The following is a 22,577-nucleotide window of genomic DNA, read 5'->3' as shown; positions in this document are numbered from 1 at the left end:
TTTTGAAAACAACTGCAAAATAATTTTTCAGTATAACTACAAAAATTAGAAAATAGAAAACAAAAACTTTTTGAGTTAACTACCAAACACTAATGACTAATATATATGTGGAATTCACTTGTATTATATTAGTGTCGTGCTAACGTAAGCGCGCTGATAAAAATCAGTTTTTGAAAAAATTGGCGATGAAAATGATAAAAATTATATGACTTTTGCCAAATCATATTTGAAAGCATCTTAACATGCAATAATGCATCTTCAAATGAAGATCGGAGATGGTAATGCACTCCATCTTTAAAGTCATCTTCAAACTCTATATTTAAAGATGATTGGAATAGTGTATCTTCAAATTCATCTCTATTAAAAAAATTAAAACTCAAAATTTTTACAAATTATACAATTAGCCCAAAATTTAATTTATAATTATAATTTAATACTTTATATGTATTATGTATATAATTATAAATTGGTGCATTCTAAAAAAACATTAATTCAAATAACATTCATACTTAAAAAAAATAAAATTAAAACTACTACAATAAAAATCACAATATGTTATATAGAAAATTAATAAAAATCAAGACATTTAAAAGTTACATAATTAAAAAACTTAAGGGGCCGTTTGGTTTAGTTTTCTAAACTCGTTTTCAGTTTTTAAATTCTGTTTTCTGATTCTAATTTTTAAATTTAAAAAACAGATTTAGAATTATGTTTCGGAATATTTTAAATGTTGTTTGGTTATGTTTTCCATTCAATTGTATAGAGATAAAATAGAAAACAACTTTTCATTGTTTTCTGTTTTCTAAACAAATTTCAAAGAAAACAGAAACATGATTCTAAATCTGTTTTCTAAATTTATAACCAAACAGTTTTTCTAAAACTGTTTTCTAGAATTTAGAATCAGAAAACAGAAAACAGGAATGGAAAACTTAACCAAACGGGGAAGTTACCATACTACATCGACAATAAAAATAAAAATATCAAGACAGAAAATAAAAAAATTAAAGGTACAATAAATAAAAGCAAACTACTTAGACTTATAATATGAAAATCTAATAGCTCGGAAAATCACTTTCAAATCCTCCAATATTATCGTATATTGTCTCAAACACATTCGTAGAATTAGAAGTACCATGTTGTTGTAGTTGCTCCTCGTATCTTTTGTGTGCAATACGTGCTTGTTCTGAATTATATAAGCACGTCGTTGTGGATCACAATACTATTTGGATCTTGTATCATAAATTTGAGCTCCATATCTTTCTTTCTTATCTCCATAACTTTCTCTTTGATTTTCAATCGACGACGTAAAATTTTCATTTGTGACTTTTTATTCTCATCGTGTCACATGGTTTTTCATCCTTTCCGGGTCATAGGATTTCTTATCCTTGTCGGGTCATAGGACTTTTTATCCTTGTCAAGACACATGATTTTTATCATTGCCGTATCACATGACTTTTCATCCTCGTCGCGTCGCATGACTTTTTAATCCTCGCCGGGTCGTAAGACTTCTTGTTCTCGTCGCGTCGCATGACTTTTTATCATCGTCGCATCACATGAGTTTTTATCTTCGCTGCGCCGCTGGACTTTTTATCATTGTCTCTCAACAAGACTTTGTATCATTACCGGGTCGTAGGACTTTTTATCATTGTCGCATCACATAACTTTTTATCGTCAAATGGATTTTTATCCTTGTCGGGTCATAGGATTTCTTATCATTGCCGGGTCATAAGAATATTTTATCCTTGTCGCGTCACATGTCTTTTTATCCTTAATGCGTCACATGACTTTTTATTATCGCCGCGTCGCTGGACTTTTTATCCTCGTCGCGTCATATGACTTTTTATCCTCTCCAAGTCGTAAAACTTCTCATCCTCGCCGTATCGCATGACTTTTTATCCTCACCGCGTCGGATGACTTTTTATCGTTGTTGCATCGTTGGACTTTTATCATCGTCGTGTCGCATGACTTTTCTATCATCGCCATGTCGTAGGACTTCTCATTCTTATCACGTCGTATGACTTTTATCATCTTCGCCACGTCGTTGGACTTTTTATCCTTGCCGGGTCGTAGGACTTTTTATCCTTGTCGGGTCATAAGACTTTTTATCCTTGTCGCGTCACATGACTTTTTATCCTTACCGGGTCATAGAATTTCTTATCCTTGCCGGGTCATAGGATTTCTTATCCTTGTCACATCACATGACTTTTTATCCTCGTCTCGTCGCTTGACTTTTTTATCCTCGTCGCGTCACATGACTTTTTATCCTCGTCGCCTTGTTGGACTTTATATCCTAACTAGGTCACTGAGTTTTTTTTTTTTCATCTTAACCGCCTCGTTGGGCTTTTCATGTTGTCTTGATCCTTTTTTAGCCGGGCTTGGTGAGCTATTTTCCTTTTGTTTTGGGTTGAACTGTTATTTATAGTGCAAGAAAAATCACCTCTTCACATCTTACATATCAAAAGAAGAGCAAAAATAGGTGAGAACAAAATGACCTAAAATAAGGTAGAGAGAAAGAGAGATTTGAATAAATTAAGTACTTTTAAAGTAGTTAGTAGATCCCAAAACTTAGAAAATTAATTAGAATTTTTATTTTGAAAATCAATCTGATTATCTAATTGATAAGATTATATTCGGTAAATATATTCCGTTTCACTTATCACGGTATGAAATTAACTGACTTTTAATTATTAATAAAATATAATGGATATATTTCATGTGATTTAATTATAATTTTGATTGTTGTTTTAGGTGAAGATTATTTTCACTATGTAGTATAGTTATTTAGGTGAAGATTATTTTCAACATGGAGTATGTACTAAACATCCATATCAGAATGCATTCAATAAAAAAAAAAAATCGTATTCGAAGCCAAAAGAATTGCATTTTTCAGTGCTTTATACAGTACCGTACTTTCTATTTCTATTTTGAAGATAATATAATGCGTTGACTTGTGCAGTGGCCGGTGGTCCTGAATCTGGTGCTTTGCTCCAAAGTGAAAAAACAGAGAGAAAAAAAGAAAAGAAAAAAGAAGGCAGAATGCCAGTATCTTTGATGATTCCTCCAAAATAAATTTAAATTAAAATGCTCTACGTACTAATGGAATAGTAGCTTTTTGTATGTAAGAGAACAGCATGTAGTTTCCACATTCTTATATGATTCCCATAAACAAAATGAAAAAGAACTTTATTTTTAGAATGATAAACTTTTATATTTCTTTCGTATCTTTTTTATAATAACGTCTCATATTTATATATAATTTTATATTAAAAATAAATATTGGTTTAGGAACAAATATGAAATAAAGTATAAAAATCTACTGCTAAAAAATTGATTGCAACGTGTCAAAATCTCACGATTATTCCTATTTATATTTGTAGGTCTAAGTAAAAATGGCATTAGTTGTTGTCCTTATTTTTATAATAATAGACTTCTATTGTATACTGCTTTCATGTTTTTCTTTTAATAATACTTCACAATTAGATATATTTTTACACTAGAAATGCGAATTCATTTGAAAACAAGTTTGGATAGAGGTATAAATACTTGCCGCTCAAGAAATGAAGCAATCGTGTCCACTTCCCCTACTGTTAACATAGATATTACATTTCTAGGTTAGGATAGATTGGATTTGAGAATTGAGAAAACTAACTCTCATCTTGAATGATTGAGAGTGAAAATGTTTATTCCAAAACTTGAATGAGAAAATTACAACTAAATGACTTTATATAGCCATGAAACATAAGGAAAATAAAGGAAAAATAACTTGTTCAACTTATCGTTTATTAGACATAAATGACACATACAAACTTATTTGATCTCTAATACACCCCCGCAAGATGAACTTTCCCGGAAGTTCATATTGGATTGAACTTGGATATCGGAGAAGACAACTCGGAGAAGACCTCGATCGATTGAATGAATAAAAAATTGACTTTGTGAAGAACCGGTCTTGTTTTGAGGAAAAAATCTCTCAGAGGCATTTTGTCGAACACCTTGGGTGTGCTAAGAAGAACAGGTATTGCAGAACATAGTCTCCATTTCTTCAACTCTTATGCTCTGACAGCCATTACCAAATACACGCAACGATTCAGAACTCGAAGCACTCGACTTCCAGGAGTTTGGTCGGCATTTGAAGGCAGTAGAGAGAATCTCGTGGACCAAGAGAATCACGTCGACGGCTCTTCCGCTTCCATTCTCAAGCCAGTCCGAGAAACCCAAAATCATTATCGCCGCCTCCGCCGCGAAACACCGCTCCAGAAAATAAACCGACTCTCCTTCCACCGGAGTAGGCAAAATCGATGGAGAAGACGAAGCCAAAACCCTCAGACTCGGACTCGGAGCCAAGCGACGCCTGAGATTCCTCCTCTTCGTCGGAACGATCTTTGCCTTCATCGTCACCAATGGCGGCGCCGGAAAGGCTCTCTCCGACGAGGGATACGAGGACAGGCTTGCGTTCCAAACTCTTGCTCTCTCCGACGAAGTCGCGGATCTCAAACATAGCGATCTCTCTGTTGCCGAGCAAGAACCAGTGTTTCACGCCCAGCGTCTTGAACTCCCAGATGGTCTCGAACATTTCCTCCTGAGGCAAGCTCAGACCTTTCTTCTTCCTGATCGCGATGTAGAGGTCGCAGAAGTTCTCCCTCAGACTCAGACTCGGAGCCAAGCGACGCCTGAGATTCCTCCTCTTCGTCGGAACGATCTTTGCCTTCATCGTCACCAATGGCGGCGCCGGAAAGGCTCTCTCCGACGAGGGATACGAGGACAGGCTTGCGTTCCAAACTCTTGCTCTCTCCGACGAAGTCGCGGATCTCAAACATAGCGATCTCTCTGTTGCCGAGCAAGAACCAGTGTTTCACGCCCAGCGTCTTGAACTCCCAGACGGTCTCGGACATTTCCTCCTGAGGCAAGCTCAGACCTTTCTTCTTCCTGATCGCGATGTAGAGGTCGCAGAAGTTCTTCGGGGTGTCGAGTCTGATGTACTCTCTCAGCAACCTCTCTAAAATCCTCAAATCTTGTCTGTTCAGCCTCGGCGGCTTCCTTGCGCTCGGAGCCGGTCTTGAACGTATCAACGATCGCGATCCAAGCGTCGAAGGCGAAGATCAAACCCACGCCGAAATCAATGAAATACCACGCGACCAAGAACCCCGAGACTTCTCGTACCCGCGGATCCACGGCGACATGACCGAGAAAGGCATGAGCTTTAGCCTCACGAAGAGCTTGAAATCATTATGGAGAAAGAATCGGGGATCAAAAATCAGCTTTCTTGAAGCCTTGACACGGCGAAAATTTCCGGAAGAAGAACTTGAAGCTTTGACACGGCGGGAAATCGCCGGAAGAAGATCTTAAAATGTCGACACGGCGGGACTCGCCGGAAGAAGATTCTTGAATGTTGACGCGGCGGGACTCGCCGGATTGGGATCTTGAACCCGTTGATACGACGTTGAATCGCCGAAAAAAAAAAGATCTTGAAGTCTTGACAAAGCGGAAAATCGCCGGAAGAAGATCTTGAAAGTTAACACGGCTTGAATCGCCGGAAATAGATTCTTGTTGATGAAACGGCTTTGAATTCGCCGGACTAGAATCTTGATAAAAACACTCCGAACTTCCAATGCGCTCCGTCGATGAAGCTTCTTCCGTCGATGAAGCGATGGTGAGAAGAACTTGAAATCGAGAAAAAAAGGCGCCAAATAACCGGAATACTTGGAGGTAAAAGGAAAATGACCTTCGTGAAATTCCACCGGGCTCGCGTCGGAGATCTTTTCCGATCGTCGAGGAAATCGGGGAGGACGAAGTGAATTTTTCTAACCTAGAAAATCTAATGCGGAAATTCGCTCTGATACCATATTAGATTTCTAGGGATTTAGATAGAAGAAATCGAATTTTGGGGAAGACGAAACTCTGTTCTCTGAATGAGAAAATCAGAGTGAAAGAGTTTATTTGATTCAATCAACTCGCTGGTGAAGAACAGGTCAGTCCATCACCCACTTGGACTCGGCGAGCGAAGAACAAATCACGAGAGACTTGACGATCTCTGACCTTCAAAATTTGTTCGCGAATGCGAAGCAACTCTGAGCAGACTTCCTCCGGTAATCACCACACTGAACTGGCTTGATATCGGAGACGAATCGCTGCCACTTCGTTGACGAGGAAGGAGGACTGAATCAAGAACTGAACTTGTGACGTATCATCGGAATCAGCGAGCAATCTCTGGCTTTGAAAACTGGCTCCCGAATCCCAAGCAACTCTGAAGAGACTTCATCCGATAATCACGGCACTGAACACCGCGAATTCCCACACTCTCTGCACCACGTCGGAGCTGATTCCCTCATGGGATCCACAACTCCAGACCGCGGTTGAACCACCGGAAAAGTCTGGACATCGGTGGCGAGGGGTTGCAACAGCTTTGTAGGCAAGGTAGACGGAGTGAATCTGGAGGGCTTTGACACGGCAGGGACTCGCCGGAGAAGGATGTTGATGGCTCGATACGCTGGGATTCGCCGGAGAAAGATTCTGGATAGCATTGACACGGCGGGACTGGCCGGAGAAGAATCTTGATAGGACGAGGAGCCATGAAATCGACGAGAAATGCGCCAAGACTCCATCTTTCAGCGCCGAAACAACGTCGGGATGAGGAATCTGAAGAATTTCTGGACTCTGTGCCACGGTCTTATCGAAGACAGCCAACAACCTTGCTCTCGAGATCGCCGGTGACGGGAATTCGCCCAGAGAAAGAACTCTCTCATCCGAGAAGCTTCTTGATGGCATTTACTGAAAGGATCCGTTTGAACTTCAAGATTGAACGCCGTCTCGTTCCTTCGCTGGACCGAGAGAAAGGAATGTTGTCTCGAATCTTCACTGGATCGAAAGAATGAGCTCTCCGTCGATGAGATTCCAGATTCTGCCGTGGAAGCACGGGAAGGGAATCGGATTATGCAATCGAGAAAGGAGAGAAATACAAACCTAGAATCGGATTGAAAATAGGCATCGCCAATCCAATTTCCTTCGAGGTTTCTTGGATCGTCATTGAAGAGACGATGAACAAGTAACGAATCTCAGAATTGGGGACGAACCGAAAATCTGAACCGTCCGACGCAGCTCCGACGATGAAGCTCCTCCGTCATTGAAGCGATCGGAGAGAAGAGCTTGAAACCGAGAAGAAGATGCAATCGGAATCGGTAAACTCAGATGGCGCGGAAGACTGCTCTGATACCATATTACATTTCTAGGTTAGGATATATTGGATTTGAGAATTGGGAAAACTAACTCTCATCTTGAATGATTGAGAGTGAAAATGTTTATTCCAAAACTTGAATGAGAAAAGTACAACTAAATGACTTTATATAGCCATGAAACATAAGGAAAATAAAGGAAAATTAACTTGTTCAACTTATCGTTTATTAGACATAAATGATACATACAAACTTATTTGATCTCTAATGATAGATGATACAACATACAATATATATATATATATATATATATATATATATGCGTAAATAATATGAGCGTTATGATGATCTTTTTATCAATTTTATAATGAGCATATTGTTGAATGCTCATTATTTTGTGGCAATTACGCTCAGCAGCGTGTTTGCGATCAATTTTTTGTAAAAACAACGTGTGAAACCAAAACATTTCGAAATCAGCGGGTTTGAGTTGCGCATTGACGCTTTTGCACTTATTTTAATGAGTTGATTTCTCAGATCATTTTTCAGTTGGCGTAGTCGGAATATTTGTTGTTGTGTCGACGATCCAATCCAAAAAAAATGGCCTCTGCGACAATGACGATGAGGACGAGAGAGGTGAGAGCAAGCTCGGATTTGTGAGTGAGCTTTGGATCGGTTGTCGGCGATGGTTACAGTGACAAACAAACTCGCCGTCATTCTCGGATTTGTGAGCAGGATTTGGATCGGTCGTCGGAGATGGTCTCACAACAGCGAACAAACTCGCAGTCGATCTTAGATTCGCGAGCGGGCTTTGGATTGGTCGTCGGCGACGATCACAACACTGAACAAACTCATAGTCGATCTCAGATTCGTGAGTGGGCTTTGGATCGGTCGTCGGAAATGGTCATGGCGGCGAGCACACTTGCCATCGATCTTGAATTTGTGAGCATGCTTTGGATCGGTCGTCGACGACAAAAAAACTCGTCGTTGATCTAGTCCACGAAAAAATGACGCCGAGGACGACGAGGAGCGAGAAGAGGACCACGAGAGCCACGGGGCTCGAGACCGAGAATGGCCTCTGCAACGAGGACGATGAGGATGAGCGAGGTGAGAGCGAGCTCGGATTCGTGAGTGGACTTTGAATCGGTCTTTGTGTAAAAATGACGACATTGTTGTGGACACTGAGGATATAAATATATCAACAAAAATTTAGCGATATAAGTCACATAAACATAATCGTTTGCGTTTTAGCCAACGCTTTGTAAATTTTTCGTAAATAGCCAAAAACTTTTGTAAATATTTTGTAAATAACCATATTTACTAGAAATTTACTATGCATTTTTGGTTATTTTGATAGCGTAAATAGATTTACATGCCTATTTACAAAAAAATAACGATATGTTGGCTATTTCAAAATTTCTAACATTTCATATCGGTAGATACCCACTGGATCCATATATCAATATACAATGTACAAATATAGGAGATTTTCTATTAGTATACATAATACAATATACAAATTATATTATATATAAAAAGTAGATGAATCCTCTCTAGAGACAAGACACTGTTCAATAAACAGTTTTTTTAATAGAAAAAATAAGAGATTGAACCCTAGAGACAAGTAGTGTTCATCGTACCGAATTTTTTATTTTTTATTTTTATTTTTTTTTTATCAGAAAGATAAAAATGTCTCCAAAAAACACTTTAAATTCATTTTTTTTCAAACCTAAATATAACTGGACATGTCTTTATATATTTCTTCATTCAAACTAAAATATATTAATTATTCCGCAGTAACTCGCGGAGCATACTGCTTGTATATCAATGTATACAAATATATCAATATACAGTATGCAAATACAAGAGATTGTCTATCAATATACATATACACTATACAATTATTTCAATGTATACAAAATATATCAATACACGATATAGATGATATAGATTATTGTCTTATCACTTTTTTGTATATTTTTTAAATGGTATTTTTGTCATAGCAAATTCGCTAGTTTCATAAAGTTTAAAAAAATTCGTTATTTTCGTAAATTTCCACACAAAAACCTTGACACGTATTTATAAACTTATTTTTGATTGTTTATAATTTGTGTTTAGTATTTAGAGTTCATTATTGCAATTTAATTAGTTTCTTTTGTAAAATTAATAAGTTATTTAAGTTGTCAAGTAAAGTTTTTCAAGGTAGAGTTATTTTAAAAACTTAAATAGTTTTCTGAGAAAGTAAATTAATTCATGACTATTTTTCTAAAAAATCCTAAATGCTACTTAATAAATAATTCATAGACTATTCATCCAAAAGAATTCGATGTCGAGAAATATGCTTTTTCAAGAAGAAGAAGAAGAAGAAGAAGAAGACTACTTCAAAATTTGGCATATTGGATTGCTTAACTTAAATTATTTTTATCCTAAAATAAAAGAAATCGTTTGGGATAGAAAGTATTTGGTTTAGAGTGACAGACATACAAGGTAATATTCTATAGTATCACTAAATCAGGGATTGAAATATCAGGGAAATTGGGAGAAAATCGGCAAGTATACCGGTTTTTAGGACTTTCCGGTAGCAGTATGTACAAAACCGCTAGACATTGGAAAAATTGGCGGTTATTAGCAGAAAACCGGATCGATTACCGAAACCTCAAAAACCAGGTCAATTTTTTAAACTTTCAATTTTTTTAAATTTTAAAAAAATTGAGCCAATTTTATAAAGGGCACTGTAGTTTAATAGCCAACAAAAATATTCATGTTTTGGAAATAGCCAACGTTTGCAAACTTTTGGAAAAATAGCCAAACAGCCTATGTGGCATAAGTGATAGCTAATAAAAATTACTTTTATGACCTTAGCTTTTTAAATTCTTCACTTTCTCTCTCCTGGTTTAGAATTCATCACTTTCTCTCTCCTACCTTCTTTCATACATTTTTTTTTTTCATAAAACTTCAAAAATCCATATTTATCTCATATGAACTCGAAATTGAGTGATTTCAAATCCTACGGATTCGTGGCGCCGAGATCTTCAAAAATAGATCCACTGTGTTTGATGAAAAATCATGTTTAATGCTCATATTTACGTGTGTTTGTAATGACTTTTCCAGAAATATTCAATAAATTTTCATTTATTTCCAGACGATTTCCAAAAAATTTCAGTTATTTCCATATCTAAGTCAGTAACGTTATTTTTCTATATCTATGACATTAAAAATTATTTTTCAACCAACACAATGAGTCTTTTTTGAAGATCTCGGCGCAACAAATCCGTGAGATTTGGAATCACTCGAATTTGAGTTCATATGAGATAGATATGAGTTTTTGAAGTTTTGATGGAAAAAAATGTTTGAAAAAAAGTAGGAGAGAGAAAGTGACGAATTCAAAATCAAAATAGAGAAAAAATGACGAATTTAGGAAAAAAAAACCCCGCTAAATCGATTTAAGGACACTTTTGAAATTTTAACTCATTACTCCGACTGCCACCTCATATATTTGGCTATTTTCTCATAACTTTCTAAACATTGGCTTCATCTCAAGCGTTAAGATTAAGATGGCTTGATTAGTTACAAATTTCTTTTATAAATTTTTAAAAAAATTCAGCCAATGATCATGGCCGACTTTTGAAAATTTTGAAATTTTAAAAGCCCATGATCGTGGGCGTTAAATAATAGAGGATTGATTGCTCCAATGAGTGTGTTGAATTGCAAAACGTGATGTATTATAATGATGATATTGTAGACTATTTACATTTTTATCTTATGTACGAAAACTTTTTTTTTTTTTTTTTTATAATGACGTGTTCATTGGATACCTCTCGGTAAATTTGATATATATCGGTAAACCACGTCGGTAACGATAATTTCATCGATACAGTTTATCTTTACACTCATTGGATAACCCAATAAACTATTAATATCTCCCGATAAATATGACGTTTCCAGCGAAGTTATTTTGATTGAAGATTCAATTTCGTCAACAATATTTGTTGCTCTGCTATGTCTCCATAAGATTCTGCCTTGAGAATAACATGGTGTTACACTAGTACCGTACGTGTCAACGCTGGTACAACTAGCCAGATAATCTATATCAGTACATTTCTCTCTCCAAGTTATCTCACGTACCATTTTCAACTGTGGACGTTGATCCGAACAAATGTTGTAATTTAAGACAAGCAAGTTGTTGCAAATCTATTTTGATTGTTGGATCGTCAAAATTAGCTTAGGTGGTAAGTTATTGCTGTAATTGAGCAGAGTACTTCTTGAGTTATAAATAAAATGTGGTTATGAGATTAGATGGTATGTGAGACAAGTCTCTAATAAGGCAACTTCAGAATTTAAAGACACTCAGGGGTAGATCATAATGATTGAACCAGGATAAATCTGTGTTGTCGTGTCCGTTAATTTTCATCGATTTCATTCAGTTCGATCGTGACTTAGAACTTAAGATATCAGTTTTGATTGTGATTTCTTCAGAGTATCTCACAACAACTTTAATCCCTTGAATCTTACGATAATATTTTCAATTCCATGAATACCCTCTCTGCATTCTTTATTTTATCATCAATCTTTGCCAATGAAGTTTTTGGGAATCTATGATTCGTAAAAGTGTTAAAAACATGCGACATTCATGGAATGCATGAACTTATAATCGGTATATGTATCAGTATCCCCTTCTTTTCGGCGCCTGCCTACATTTTGCTGGCTCAACTACATTTTTCAAGTGCTTGAAAGTTGAAACCGTAGACATTGGGAATTTCCCCTAGGTACTGGTATTTTTGGCTCAATACTAGTAAATAGCGATCACTAAAAACTTCCCAAATCTAATTTTTTAAACTATATAACCAATAGATAACGTAAACTATTCATATGATGTTGGCCTATCACTAGCTATTACCAAGGAAGAGTTATTTTGCAAATGGCTAATTCACCTTCAATTATTGTCATTGAACTGTCCATTGAAGAAGGAAAAAGTCAATGCCTTTCAAGAACTCACTATCCAACAAACCACTTGATGCACTCCTTCAAATCTCCAAAAGGTAGCTTTGGAAATCTGACTCTGAAGAAACAATCGCCACGCTGGCGAGCCTGACCCTAACGGCTTTGTTCAGCGACCAGCACGGCGTTAGTGCAAATATCGTGACTCGCTACGCTTATCCTACCGCTGATCTTCAAGCCACATCACCGAGCCGTACATATTTTAGTCCTCAAAAGTCTAGAATCGAATTAATTCGTTGTGTCGACTATTTAGTCGTCCTTATTTTTCGACTGATTGTCTCCGCATTGGACATAGGAGCAGCGCTGGTCAATGTCATGGTCGTCAGGCAATAATAGATCGCAAGAATTCTTCGTCGGTCACAATCACACCTAACTGGGACAATGTCGTAATCTAAGTTGGTGGTGGTGTTTGTAGGGCCATGGAACAAATAAATAAAATAAAATAGCAAAAACAAACGTGTTTGATTTCGCAAGCCCATCACCGGAGCTTCGAATCCGCGATTGTGGCAGGCAGCTTTGTGTGTTCGCCGTAGCTCTGGTGCTCGGAGTCACATTAAACAAATTCCAAGGGGGGGTCAAAATTTAAAAATAAACTTTTTTAAGGTAAAAGTTAAACTTTGAATTTAAAGGTGGCTCACAATTAATTTAAAGAGTGTAAAATAAGTCATTTCATTTTTTTAAATATAATTTATAACTATGATTTATATGAGCAATAGAATTATTTAAATTTGTTACAAAATATAGTAATAAAGTTACTAAAATCACTACATAAAAAAATAGAAAAAGAAATATTTATTTTGCTAATCGTTAAACTGAAAGGACCAAAAGATAAAAACCGGAAAAGTCAAGGTTTTGTGCCCGTGAGCCGAGCAAAAGATCATGAAAGTTGAATAGACCATTCATTCTGATCTTGGTAAAACATCAAATAAGAGGTTGATGTTTGTTTTCAAACCAAATTTACTGTTAAACAGCAAAAAGTTTAGTCTTTAATCCACAAGAAGCAAACAAAAAGCTGGGTCCTTAATATTATGACAGAATATCTGCTGATTAATAGTCAAAGCACAAGCCTGAGTTTATTCTAGGACTACACATTCTATTTCACTTCTCTACCATCTCTCCTTATGACACACCAAAGTACTATACAATAGAGTTACGTACGTATATGATACAACAAGGGAAGGAAGAAGAAGAAGAAGTCAACCATCTGTAGAGGGTGAAAAAGAGTAGAAACACGGAATTTTGAGCAAGCAAGCTTTCTTCACCTTCCCTTTGCCCACCGATATATTTGATATTAGCGTTTTCTTTTTTGAAGCTCTTGCTGCCCTGTGAAAGCACCAAGTTCACCTGTTTCGAACGAGCTCGGAGTTATAATTTTGAATATGGTAATGGCAAATCTGCTCGGGGACAGTTATCGGAAGCTGGAACAACTATTGTCGAATCATCTAAATAGAGAAAGAAGAAACCAATACCAAAAATTTAGAGAAAATGACCAGTATAATTCTTCTTACCCAGTTTGAGATAGTTGCCTCCAATTGATGATCTGATGAGACTGAGGGTGTCTCTGCAAATAAGACGAACTCGCTCCGATCCCACTGTCCTCGCTGGCGAACTGCTCGGAGTAACTGGAAGGCGAAGGAGACCAAACCGGGACCACGCCACCGTCCCGTTCCCTCCTCGTAGTGGTGCTCGAAGATTCAGCCGCGGAGTCTTCCACAGCGAGACGAAGCTCGGTCGGAGCATTATATCGTGGCATGCCATTGTTGTTAGTGTTTCTTGCCACGTCTCTCATCGGCTCCTGATTCATGGGGACCTCTGCTCGGCCATCTGCCCCGGGGATCCGAAAATCCAAAGAAGAGGTCTCTTCCTCTTCCCCTCTGACGATCGAGGAGGTCATGCTCGGGACCATCTGGTCCTGGTAACGGCGAGCCGGAGGAGGGTTGTTCGCCGGAAATTCTTCCATCTGAATGTCCTCGGGGAACGCGATGACGCCGAGGTCGGCGGAGTCTCCGAGGCCTTCCTCGGTGCCGTTCTCGATGGAGGCCCTCGAGGCGGCCTCTTGTTGCCACATCTGCGAGAGAGCCTGTTGGAGCCGGTCCTTGGCTTCGTCGATCCCCACGATGGGGAGAGGGTAGTTCGACCCGAGCTCGATCCCGGCTGCCTGAAGCACGTTCTCCGGCGCGTTCCACGGGTGGTGGATCCACTCCGTCGGCAACCGCGAAAGCTCCGGAAGCCATCTCCGCACGTACTCCCCGTGCGGATCGAACTTGTAACCCTCGAACTGCCCACACCACAACCAACCAAAATTAGTGAAATCATATTCGCCTCGTGCTAAAAAAATCGTCAACGAAAAAAGTAAAAAGAGTACACAACACCACACGGAAAGCCACTATGACCCAGTTATCGGGTCCACAAGACCTTTGGCCCTTTGGGGTTAAAATGATACAACCCTCTGGATAGAACTCATCTCCAGAAGCTAACTATTACTCGAGTGATGTGAAAGTTAGCTAGGATCGTTAACATTCAAAGGCATACCTTTGGCCCTTTGGGGTTAAAATGTTACAACCTTTTGGATAGAACTCATCCCCAGAAGCTAGCTATTATAGCTATTACTCGAGTGATGTGAGAGTTAGCTAGGATCGTTAACATTCAAAGGCATACCTTTGGCCCTTTGGGGTTAAAATGTTACAACCCTCTGGATAGAACTCATCCCTAGAAGATAACTATTACTCGAGTGATGAGAGAGTTAGCTAGGATCGTTACCATTCAAAGGCATACCTTTTGCCCTCTGGGGTTAAAATGTTACAACCCTGTGGATAGAACTCATCCCAAGAGATGCTTAGCTATTACTCGAGTGATCAACATTAGAAAGGCATATACCTGAGGGTTGTCTATGCGGTCGAACTCGCGGCCGTCGGGGAGAGTGCCGGAGATGTACTGCCAGCCGAGGGCGTCGCTCTCGAGGTCGGCGTCGAGGAGAGTGTCCCAGAAGTACTTCATCCCCCAGCGCCAGGGGAGCTGGAGGACCTTGACGAAGAAGCTGGAGACGACGACGCGGATGCGGTCGTGGAGCCAGCCGGTGGCCCAGAGCTCGCGCATGCCGGCGTCCACGAGGGGGTACCCGGTGCGGCCCTGCCGCCACGCCTTGAAGTAGTCCTCCTTGACGACCCACGGGAAGAACCTGAGGTGGCCCAGGAGAGGCCTCTCGTGGCTGTACGGGTGGTTGAAGCTCATGTACCTCGAGTACTCCCTCAGCCCGATCGACTTGAGGAACAGGTTCACGCTCTCTTCCCCGGCCGCGTTGCCCTCGTTGCCCCACACCACCTGCTTGATCCGCACGAGGTGGAACACCTTCCGCACGCTCACCTCCCCGAAGTGAAGGTGCGGGGACAGCAGCGAGGTCGCCGCCCGGTCCGCCTTGCGGCGGTTGGCCGAGTACTCGATCAGCGGCCCGTTCACGAAGCTCGTCAGGGCCTTGTCCGCGTTGCTCCACCCGGGCGACCACGCCCTCGCCAGCAGCGCGTTGCTCCCCTTCTCGAGCTCGTCCTCGAACACCACTCGGTCCGACGCGCACCTCGACGCGTCCCCCGAGACGATCCGCTTGGGCGGGAGGAGCGGGGCCTCCGGGTCGTACGGCATGCTCAGACATCTCTCCCAGAAAGCCGCGAAGGTCGTGAACGGCCGCCCGTTCGCGTCGTTCACGTCCCACGGCTCGTACAGCAAGTCCGCGTTGAACGAACGCACCGCTATGCCTTGCCCGCTCAACACCTCTTTTGCTCTGTGATCCCTCACCAGGGACAGGGGGTCTGAAAATGCCACAACAATACTCTCTGTCTTAGCAATATAGTATAATGAGTACATCATCTGACAGATACATGAATAATATAATTTAAATCACCAACCAACATAGAGAGAGAGAGAGAGAGCCAGGTTTGTCAATTTGCTTAAAATACTAATTTAATCCGATTCAGGCAAATAATGAACTGAAGACCCAAAGTCTTTTATTTGTATTACAAAAATAGCAATAAACATATCGCACGCTCCCCCAAATCTCAAGAATCTTTACTTCCAGATGCCAAATCGAGAAAGCTAAAAACAAGTAAAAAGACAACAAACCCAAAAGTTGTTGTTGATGATGATGATGATAATGATGATTTAAAGGTAAGGAAAAAAAAAAAAGACGAACAAGAATATTAAAAAAAAAAGAAGAAGAGGAGTGAGTGACCGTATAAGTGGTTGAAGAAGAGCTGGGTAGCGCCCGTGGACTTGATGACCTCAAGAAGAGAGGAAACGCTGTCCGTTGACCTCTTGAGGATGAGAGAAGTTCCGAGGCTTTTCAGAGAGGAATCAAGATAAGCCAAGCTCTGTTTGAGCCACCACCTCGAGACTCTTCCTGGGTAGTAATGGCCTTCCTCTTCAGGTGCCCATACAAACACAGGCACCACAGCACCACTTCTAACCCCAGCTGCCAAAGCTGGGTTGTCTTCAACCCTCAGATCTCTCCTGAACCATACTATGCTGCAACTCCCACTTGACATCTCTCTCTCTCTCTCTCTCTCCAACAACAACAACAATTTTGGCCCAACAAATTGATTGTATTTAGATGTGCTTTCTCTTTCTCTTTCTCTCTCTCTCTCTCTCTCTCTCTCTCTCTCTCTGTGACTATGTCTCAAGTCTCAACCATATACGATGGATTGGAACCAGAAAAAGTGGGAAAAGATTGATCCTGCTTGATGGCTTAGCTTTTTTTTTTTTTTTTTTTACCTTTGGGTATAATAATTTTGTGGTACCATCAAGATGAGATTTTTAGGCCATCAGCGATGAAAAGTTTGCATCTTTGATTAGAGGGGGTGGTTGCAGATTTTAGGATTTATCCTTTTGATATGGATTTTTTTTTTTTGCTCCGATATCTTTCTGAATGGCTAACAAAACTATATATTCCTACAACTTTTTTGGGTTGTTTTTCTTTCTTTCTTTCTTTTGGGGGAGGTGAAATTGTTTTTCGATTTGTTTATGGGGGAGTTAATCTCCCTTTGGGCTAGTGGCAACCAGGTGTGGGACCTTTGAGAGTGAGAGGGAGAGAGAGATGATGGGTTTTGGGCAGTGAGTGAATAGGATTGGTTAATGGAGTGAGGATACAACAAATTGATGGACAAATTTCAGCCACAAGGTTTGGTTTTATTTTATTTTTCTTCAATTTTTTTATCGATTTTTTTTTTCTCATTTCTATCGATTTTTTTTTTCATTTTATATATTTTTATATTTTCATACTTCTTATCCTAAGGTACAAAACAATACAAATGAAATCCTACAAGTCTCTCTAGGGCCTTCGTGATCAACTCGTTTTGACAGGGTGGAAAATTATAAGCGGACAAAAAATTGCTTAATTTTTGTCAGCAGTTATCATCGTCTTTTTTAGTGTGGGTACTGATAATTATTTTAGTTTTGGTCCGTGGATGATTAGGATTAGACCTATTAATCCAATTTTCTAAAAATAATTAGTAATTCTATGAACAAATTAAAATATGTTAGATTTGTAGAAAAATATTTGTTATGCCATTCCAGATTTACACTAAAAAATGTAAAAATAAGTCTAATTAAATTTAAAACAATCCACACACTTCCAATGTTAGCAGCATACATGATTAAGTGGAACACCAGGAATCAGAATATGTTAGTCCATTTGACAAATTCACATAATAGCAAAATTATATACATTTATGTTCGCAAATCCAAATTCCGTAAATGAAACGCAATTTTCTATTTTTCATTCTCTTCGGTACATTTGAAAGAATAATTTGGATGTTAGTTCATCTAAGTTTAGAGATCTATCTATCACTTCGGTACATTTAAAAGAATAATTCGGCTGTTAGTTCATCTATGTTTAGAGTTCTATCTATCTAAAGCAAAGATTGAAATGTCGGTGGTCGATTTCATGCCGATGATTTCAAAAACCGAAAATTGAGACGAAAATAATGTGGAAATTTGAAAAAAATTGCGTCAACGGAAATTGCGGTGACTGATGAAAGTTACGATTAAACACGGAAATTGCGACAAAATAATGTTGCATAATTTCAAACATACAAAATAAGTTATAAACATACATAATTAACTTTCAATTACAAACACACATAATACGCAACCATAATAAGTTTAAACTTCAAAGTCAAACACATATGATAAACACATATAATAAGTTCTGAGCACATAATAATTTCATGTACTACCCCAAATATGAACTTCACTAACAAGTTATCATTTCTCATATTTTCAAATACTTGTTTACAATGACATATATTAAACTATAATTTCTTAACAATTAACTTCCAATTAAGATCCATTTAAAATTTGTAATTAAACAAGTACAAAAATAACACGTTTTTTTGTGTTTTATACCATGGACTAAACGACATTAATGGACGCAGAGATATGGAAATCTCCTCGCAATTTCGACACAATGCCCGCAATACAAAAGCGAAACGCACATATGATCGTAAATGTGTCAGAATTTTCAAAATACCGCAATTTTGGCGCAATTTCCATGCAATTTCCCAAAATTTTAAACCTTGATCTAAAGAAATACTATTTTCTTTAAAAAAAAAATTGGGTAGAGTTCCATATTCTGTCCAAGAAACGAAAATTTGTTTGCTTCGGGAAGGAATTTAATCCGATACAAAATTGTAAAAATTGCGGTAATTGGTGTTAATGTTTTTTGTGGATAAACACTTAAGAGTGCACGCGAAGATGCAAAAGGGAGGACCCGAGATGCCACGTGCACTAAAGAGGTCTTTTTTAGTTCATATGTCGAACTCGAGAGGGTCATGATTATGAAAAGGGATATCTCCGGTGCTCGTTCCAATACTCAACACAGTTTCTCAAAGTTGAGTTCATGGGGTTTTAATAAGGAGCTAGGGCTCAATGAGCCCTATGGAAATTGGGCAGATAGGCCATTGACGAATGAGGGGATGGCCTATGTCGGATGAGAAAAAATGGCCTACGACAGATGAACGGGTGGCCTTTGGCAGATGGCCAGATGAACGTTGGCGGTTGGGCGAATGGATGGATGGCCTTCGATGGATGAGTAGATGGCCTTCGGTGGATAGGCTGATCGCATTTGGCAGATGGCTCGACCGATAAATGGGGGACGCTTGGGCGGATGGATTGAGGCCGGCATATGAGATTTAGACTTCGCAGATGACCTTGGTCTACCAGAAGGGCTTTTGCCGGATAACATTGGTCGGACGCATTGCCTTGAGTGGAAAAGTTTTCGGTGGATGGATCATTAGCCATTGTCATTAAGAGCTCTTTTGGATGGACCATTGACCATCTTCTTCGTTTCGGTGCTTTGACTTTATTCACAAAATCAAATTAGTGTTTTTCGTTTTTTAGTTTGAAGTGTTGTTTTTTCCGTAAAAAATAAAAATTAGCTATTATCATAAGCATCTCAAAAGATCTCAACAAATTAAGCTTTGTAAGTTAATACGATATGTTATGTGATTTATACATGTTAATCGCGTTTTTTTTATTAGCACTAAGAACCGTCCGTGGTTCGATCTAGGGCCGGACTCTATGACCGCACGTAGGTTGGGTTTGACGAAGTTCTTCTCTTCTCGTCGTGTTTATTCGAATCTTTGGGTCTCCGGGTCCTTGAGTTTCCGGGTCTTTGGATCTTTCCGCATTCATCGTGTTCTTCGCGTTCTTCGTTGAGTTTTTGTGTTTTTTAATCCTTGCACATTCACCTAAACACAAGAAAATGTGAATCTAGAGGGACGCGGAGGGTTTTCCCTTGGCGCACGCTCCGACGCTCAACATTAGTCGTGTTGTATTATGTTCTCGGTGAACGATTTGTACTCGTCTCTATGTTTTCTAGAGAGAGAAAGTGATGGTATGATTTTTGTATAGTTTTTGACAAGTTGAGAGAAACTTCTCTTGTGTTGTGAATGAATGAGGTATTTATATGAGCCAAGGAGTTTGGTGAGAAGTACTTGGTTGGGTGGTGGAGATGGCCGGATGATCTTGGCCGAGTGAAGACGGCCGGGTGAAGACGATCGGGTCGTCTTGGCTGAGTGAAGACGACTGGGTGAAGACGACCGGGTGCTTATGGCCGAGTGCAGACGCCCCGGTGGCCGTCTTGGCCGAGTGAAGACGCCCGGGTGAATACGATTGGGTGGTCTTGCCCAAGTAAATAATAACGAGTGGTCTTAAACGAGTGAAGACAACCGGGTGGTTTTGACCGAGTGAAGATGACCGGGTGATCTTGGACGAGTGAAGACGATTGGGTGGTTTTGGCCGAGTGAAGACGATCGGGTGGTCTTGGCCGAGTGAAGATGGCCGGGTGGTTTTGTTTTTTGGCCGGTCAGGTTGTTATTTTCTTTGGCCATCCGGGTGGTCATTTTCTTTGGCCGACTGGGTGGTCATGTTTATGGCTTTGTCTTGAAGATTTGTCAAATAGTCTAGCTTAAAAACATGGTTCGAGAGTCTCTTTTGATAGATTATTTGAGAGATATCTTATGAGTGTTGATTCGAAGTTTGGCGCGTGAGTTTGCTTATGGGTTTGGGCCTTATGTATGGACTTGATATATCATTTTTTGCTCTCGGAGTATTATGTATACCATGTGAAAATAACGGCATAACAATACACATATATTACCTATATTAAAATACTCATAATAGTATCGCATTCCTTAAAAAATGGTATTCCGTGCATGGTCTTAAAAAAAAAATTTGCATGCATGGTGATCAGGGACAAGGCTAGAAAATTATGTTGGGGCAATGGGAGCTAAATTTATTACATGTTTATACTATTTTAGAATACATATTTATTTTAATATTTCATATAATAATAATAATAATAATAATAATAATAATAATAATAATAATAATAATAATAAAAATGTTGACTAAGATATGTAACTTTATGTATAATTTTTTTCTTAAATTATATGTGCATGTAGAATCACAAATTATATTTCTATAGTATTAAATATCAAGGTGAGTGTAATTATTTGCATGTGATTACTTATATCATGCTTTGTATTTTTTTTTGTATTAGCTTATAATTTATTTGTTTAAAAACATTAAAGTGGCTTGAGAATTTTTACTTGGTGGCATTTAAGCCAGTAGTTCAATTGTCCATTTTTCTTTTAAAAATCAGTTCAAATTTTATTTTATTAAAAAAAAATAGCCAATCAGGTCCGCAATAAATTAATTAACTAATGAGTAAGTTAAATTAACTCTTTAATTAATTAAATTTACTTTTTAGTTAATTAATTGACTGCGAACCTGATGAGAAATGAAATTTTTAATAAAATGAAATTTTGGGTGGAATCTTAAAATAATTATAAAAATGATAAATTATTGTTTTCATTATATTTTTATTTATGCAAATACATCTAATATTTTTTTATTAAGATATATAAAATGGATTTTAATTTAGAGCATATACATATAAAAAAAAGGGGTGGTCAAATTTGAAAAAAAAATCAGGGGATAAATTTAAAAGATTATATAAATTTAGACTAAAAATATAAGATTTCAAGAAAAAAAAAATTGTAAATTCACTTCGTTTTGGTATAGTTGATAAGAACGTAGACCTCAACCTTATTTTTTTATTTTTTTTAAAGTAAATTGAGGGGGATTATAGCCTCCCTTCAAATACACTTGCTTATGTGGTGATTAAAATACATCTGATTCAGGATACGCTTGTTTGGCTAATTGAAGGCCGATATACGAGTTCATTGAATGACGTCAACATACTTACCGGGAGTTCATGCAGATGAATGATGAACGATACCAGCAACCGTAATATTCAGAAGAAAATAAAATAATAATAATGATAATAAATTAAAATTGTAAGGGATACATTGAAGACTTTGGGATATTGAGAATTTAAGAGGGGACATCAAGCATGGGAGTGATAGGAATGATGACTAAATTGTTTTTGGCCTTTTTGTTTTGGTGGGACTTTTTCACTTTTCTTTTCATATTCCATTTTTGTGTCACTGTTCAAAATGATTTATGATCTCTCTCTCTCTCTCTCTCTCTCTCTCTCTCTCTCTCTCTCTCTCTCTCTCTCTCTCTCTCTCTCTCTCTCTCTCTCTCTCTCACGTTCTTTGGAACCTTGAAAAGTCCTATCCATATTTCCAAATTTCATTAGTATATTTTTTTTTATCGGAAATTCCATTAGTAATTTGACCCAATGCTAAGACCTTTTTTTTTTTTTTTTTTTTTGGTATCAACATTGAAATCCAAAAGGCAAGAATAGGAATGTTGCACATTTATTCTTAGGCTTTCTTTGGGTGCACATACTTTTATTTTTGAGATTTGTAAACAAGTAGCCCATTTAATAAGGTGAGATTAAATTAGTAGCCAAACTATTAATTTATTTAGGAAAATAGTCAAACCCTAATAGAGTTC

At 38.3% G+C, this 22,577-nt stretch overlaps 1 protein-coding gene across 2 annotated transcripts; it reads right to left on the bottom strand.

Moving 5' to 3' along the window:
• Nucleotides 1-13,162: 13,162 nt before the first annotated feature.
• Nucleotides 13,163-17,285, bottom strand: CRY1 (cryptochrome 1). Of its 2 annotated transcripts, XM_089618693.1 has the most exons (4): nucleotides 16,387-17,276; nucleotides 15,042-15,967; nucleotides 13,673-14,442; nucleotides 13,163-13,508 (listed from the first exon to the last, which is right to left on the bottom strand). In XM_089618693.1, the coding sequence occupies exons 1-4, from the start codon at nucleotides 16,697-16,699 to the stop codon at nucleotides 13,505-13,507; spliced, it is 2,013 nt and encodes a 670-aa protein (XP_089474819.1). In that variant the 5' UTR covers nucleotides 16,700-17,276; the 3' UTR covers nucleotides 13,163-13,504. The 2 variants fall into 2 exon arrangements, with proteins under 2 accessions (XP_089474819.1, XP_089474820.1); XM_089618694.1 differs by lacking the exon at nucleotides 13,163-13,508 and having other exon boundaries at nucleotides 13,669-14,442; nucleotides 16,387-17,285.
• Nucleotides 17,286-22,577: the final 5,292 nt, after the last annotated feature.

This window comes from Urtica dioica, chromosome 7 (genome assembly GCF_054948205.1).
Source record: "Urtica dioica subsp. dioica isolate 48M chromosome 7, U.dioica_male_clone48M_v1_H2, whole genome shotgun sequence".
NCBI classification, from domain to species: Eukaryota; Viridiplantae; Streptophyta; class Magnoliopsida; order Rosales; family Urticaceae; genus Urtica; species Urtica dioica.
This window is presented reverse-complemented; position numbering and strand designations above follow the sequence as displayed.

Excerpts from the sequence above, each read along its gene's own strand:
- CRY1 (XM_089618694.1), bottom strand. The coding sequence starts at position 16,699 with ATGTCAAGTGGGAGTTGCAGCATAGTATGGTTCAGGAGAGATCTGAGG. Across the intron at positions 15,968-16,386 it reads CTTCTTCAACCACTTATACG|ACCCCCTGTCCCTGGTGAGG; the intron begins GTCACTCACTCC and ends TGGCATTTTCAG. Across the intron at positions 14,443-15,041 it reads ACCGCATAGACAACCCTCAG|TTCGAGGGTTACAAGTTCGA; the intron begins GTATATGCCTTT and ends TGGTGTGGGCAG.